Source organism: Cannabis sativa, chromosome 2, assembly GCF_029168945.1.
Source record: "Cannabis sativa cultivar Pink pepper isolate KNU-18-1 chromosome 2, ASM2916894v1, whole genome shotgun sequence".
NCBI classification, from domain to species: Eukaryota; Viridiplantae; Streptophyta; class Magnoliopsida; order Rosales; family Cannabaceae; genus Cannabis; species Cannabis sativa.
Window position 1 is genome coordinate 25,125,403 of NC_083602.1, and position 4,621 is coordinate 25,130,023.

Genomic DNA, 4,621 nt, shown 5'->3' on the forward strand with positions numbered 1-4,621 from the left:
GTATTTTGCCCCTTAAAACACTTAGCTACCTGTCAATGGTGTTTAGTGATCTAATGATTAGTCAGTTAAATAAGAGCTCATCCATTTACTTTTATTTGCTAAGCTCGAAGGGAATCATCACTTGACTTCTATACACCAGTAGAAGCTATAGATTCCATATTTATGTTCAGCACTCCCACTCAATCATACTATCATGTTCCCAAAACATACGTATCACCCTGACCTAAAAGTAGGCTTAACTAATAAATCAAAGAACATGAATAACACTCCTGAGTTAAGCCTAAGCATATCAGGATTTAGATTCTTTTAATCTTAAGATCAACTACTGATATTGACTTGGAAAGATACATATAACGGTAAGTTTGTAATATCTTAACTTAGTTGCAATATCGGTCCAGTCCAATGTATACTCCATACATTCGAAACTAGTATACTTTACTAATGTCCTGGAAAGAACATAACACTTACTCCAAGTGTAAGTACATATCATCGCTGATTATCACATTAGTGTAAATCCAATAACACTGATGAAACAGGGACCAAGTCTTTTGATTCATATGATCACAATCACATTCCACTGTGTTGACGATACTGTAATTATGAATAAACATATGATCTTGAGTTAACTGATTCTGTGTAAAAGTAATAAACATATTAAACCATTAGCATGTAAAATTCATGCAAACATCAATCACTTCAAATTTTTTATATTGATAACTAATCAGATTGTAAAGAGTTTTATTTAGGGCATAAAACCCAACAAGGGATTGTATAAAGAGAGTTTGATGACTCTCTTGTTTTCAAGATTGTAATTGTATCTTAGTCCATCCCTTCTTGATGGTTGTTGCAACAATTACATCTTCAAAAAAAAACAATTATACGAAAATTGATAATAATATGCATATTTGGTAAATTAATAATTAAAATAATAAACTTATAAAATTACAGATCAAAATAGCAAAAACCAGTAAAGATAGAGTGTAGTACAAAATTATATCTATATTTTTTATTAGCTCAATAAAAATCCCATAATATCTTGTGATTAAATTGGTACGAAAATAATTGAGAAATAATGGAACTCCATTGGAAATGGCGGCATTCTTATTCACTCCACAAGCTTCTCTATTTCCGCTTCCAACCATTCAATTCAGGCTTAGGCGCCCCAGTCCCCGGGTAATGTATACACTATTACACAATCTTCTGCTCTCTATTTTCATCATCACCTTCTTCTTCTTTCTAATCTCGTTGGTAATGGCAGTCAATTGGTGTGATTAAGCACAGCACCCGGTGTTTCTCAAGTGACCCAGATAACAATACTGGTAAATCCTACAAGACTCAGACTGAGACCCCTCAAGTTTTGAAAATTGTGGTCAGTGGAATCACCGAGCTTCTCAGGCTCCTCTCTTTTTCCCAACAGTCTTCTAGGTACTTTTCCTGTCTTTACCTACACACTTTTTCTGATTGGTTCTTGAGAAAATGCAAGGAAAAAGAACAAAACTTTGGAGATGGGATCCAAGATTAGTTCCAAATTATCTTTATTCATTTTTTTTTTTAAAAAAAGTTACAATACAAACATAACGTTTATCTATGCCTTTTTAACCACAGAATGAACGAGAAACAAATAGATGAGTTTTCAGCTTCAAGTGTTGATGATGTACTCACCATACTCCAATCTGATTATCAGAATGCTTATTTCGTTACAGGTACAATTTTTAATTATATATAAACATATAATTTTTTCTTTTATTAGTTGTTTTATATTTTTAAGTTTCATAGGGATTTTTTCTTCTGCAATTTATGCTGAGGACTGTATCTTTGAAGATCCAACTATCAGATTTCGTGGTAAGAAAAGTTCATTTTGACTTTATTAACATTAGCATCACATAAATATGAGTAATAAAAACTTGCCAATCAATTGATTCTGAATTGTCTTCGGTGGCTTTCTCTCCAGGTAAGGAGTTGTATTCCCGCAACTTGAAATTGCTTGTTCCTTTCTTTGACTCTCCATCTATTGGATTGGAAAACATTGAGAAGGTAGTCAGTCACTCCTTTTAGGTTGCACTTGCTTATCATATTACTAATTGGTATAGTTTTGATATTCTTGCCATAATACAACCAGAAAGAAATCAAGCTAGTGATCTTAATTTGTTAAATCTTAGTGCATCAGACACTGAAACAATGTGCTGCTTCACATAGAAAAGACAAGACAATCAGACTCTTCCCATGTTTCAATTTCCTTAATTTGCACCATTCCCTTAAATCAAATGTAGAGTTTGGCATAGAAATAATCTTTTAAGGAAAAAGTCCATCTGGGTAGTTGATGCTGTCAACTCACCTCCTGCTATTGATGCTCAAGCACTCATTTTGCTCTTTTGGCACTTCCAAACTCTGCTCACTCTACTGACCAATTGAGCTATTTATAGTCCATACTGATGTTGTGCCACAGTCCAAGGTAAGTGTGATGTTCATCAGCCTTAGGACACGTAGAGATACGGTATCAAAGTAGCAGGCCACTTCAAGTCCTTAGGGGACTTAACCAAATCTGGTGCATGACCGAGCAACAACATGATCTCACTGTGGCTGCTCTAAGGCTTCTGCGCCAGCATGGCTGCACGACCAAACTAACAAATTTCAAGACATTATAGTAGCAGATTGTTGTTAATTTGCTGTAATGCTAATCACTGCAGGATCTCTCCTCCGAAACAACATTTGTGGTAGCAAAGTGGAAATTAAGGTACTTGTTACTTGGTCTATTTTCATTTTTACTTTTAACTTACACATAACAATAAGTTTGAATGCAGCATATTATAGAATAGAGGCATATGATTTATTATTATTAATTTATATAGAATAGAAGGCTTTTCTGTGTGTCCTAATCCATTTCTGCCAATCAAATGAAAATGCTATTGAGTCTGCCACTGCAGACTCTAGTCTCTACTATAGAACGTTGTACTTGTGCCTTCAATATAGCTACAGCCTACAATCTAACTTATCTGCTATGCAGGACCTACCTGAAGCTTCCATGGAGGCCTCTTATTAGCATCAACGGAAGTACGGTCTATGAATTAGACGGCGAATTTAAAGTACATTTTCATAAACTGTTTTTCTGTTATACAATGTTACTGTATTGATCATTAATATTTGGGTAAATTGCGGCATAAATACCTAGGAGGCGTTTGGTTGGGAGGAATGAAAATATAAGAATGAGAATGGGAATGGGAATAGGGATAGGAATGGAATGGAATAATATTTAAAATGCATAAAAAAATTGATAAAAAAATCATTAAATTTCTTTTCTTGTTACATTGGAATGGTCATTCTTTTCTTTTTAAAATGGAATAGCTATTCCACCAAAATGGTGGAAAGAGCATTCTATTGGAATGCTATTCCAATACTTTAAAATGTAACCAAACAAAGGAATGGAATAAAAATTGTTTCCTTTCTATTCCATTCCATTTCATTACCTCCAAAAAAAAAAAATCAGTTATCATAACAATTTTCATATGATATTGGTACTTCAATTCGATAATCATGTTTCATATACTGTATTGGTTCACTTAGCTATGGTAATTTAGTATTGCATCTCTCTCTTTTTTTTTTTTTAAACAAATAGTATTTAGTTTTTGATATTAAGAATATTAAATTTTAAAATAAAATAAATAAATGTAATGCATTTGAGCTCTCCACGTGTTATTTATGATAAATTAACAGAAGTGGTAGTAATGGTGTAAGAGAATTGTAACATTAGGTATTTTTTCCTCCAAAAATAGACATTAGGTATTTAAGTGTATAAAATTTGAAACATTAGGTATTTTGCCGCAATTTGCCCGTAATATTTTATCAGTGATTGCTTTATGATTCATTTACTTGACAGATTGTAAGGCATGCTGAGAGTTGGAGTGTTTCTGCACTTGAAGCAATTGGCCAGATATTTACACCTACCACTGGACAGCCTGATGACTAACATAATTAATTTATTATTATTAATTATTGATCGTGATTAGTATAGTAACAAAAAAGTAAATATAACGCTTGCTTATATCTGATTTGTATGTTTCTGTGAAATATTTTACTATTTTTACATTATGGTTTATAAAGGTCGTTTTGTTGTTAATATAATCATATATAATGATGTTATGTTTAGTTTTTTTGATTAGTTTAATATATTAAGCGGGTCCCTATAGCAACTTATAATTAACGTTGCGTTTGTTGGTGATGGTCTAAGGGCAACTACAGTGAGAATATGGGCAACGTTAATTTTTTATTATATTCCTTTTAAAAAAAAAGGGTTAATCAAAACTAGAGAATCAAACACAAGAATTACCTACTTAAATCAAATGCTTATGTTATTGGGGATTGTTCAACTAACTTAACCTAAATACAATTCTTATCTTGTTGAAACCATGTTTTGTTTGAAGATAGCTCAACTAACTTAAGCCATCTTCAGGGATGATTGGCTTTGTAAATGTAATCCATCACAATTTTCCTTCATGAAGTTCAGGAGTGCCATTTTTTATTTTCTTTCTTTTTTCATTATTAGGAAAGAGAAGCATACATTTGTAATCATTATAAAGAGCATAAACAAATCGGTAAAAGAGGACATTTATTTTTATTTTTGACT

At 32.3% G+C, this 4,621-nt stretch overlaps 1 protein-coding gene across 1 annotated transcript; it reads left to right on the forward strand.

Moving 5' to 3' along the window:
- Positions 1-1,036: 1,036 nt before the first annotated feature.
- LOC133033945 (uncharacterized) lies at positions 1,037-4,216 on the forward strand. Its single transcript, XM_061108995.1, has 8 exons — positions 1,037-1,173; positions 1,259-1,425; positions 1,606-1,703; positions 1,777-1,842; positions 1,952-2,034; positions 2,688-2,734; positions 3,005-3,083; positions 3,875-4,216. The coding sequence occupies exons 1-8, from the start codon at positions 1,090-1,092 to the stop codon at positions 3,962-3,964; spliced, it is 714 nt and encodes a 237-aa protein (XP_060964978.1). The 5' UTR covers positions 1,037-1,089; the 3' UTR covers positions 3,965-4,216.
- Positions 4,217-4,621: the final 405 nt, after the last annotated feature.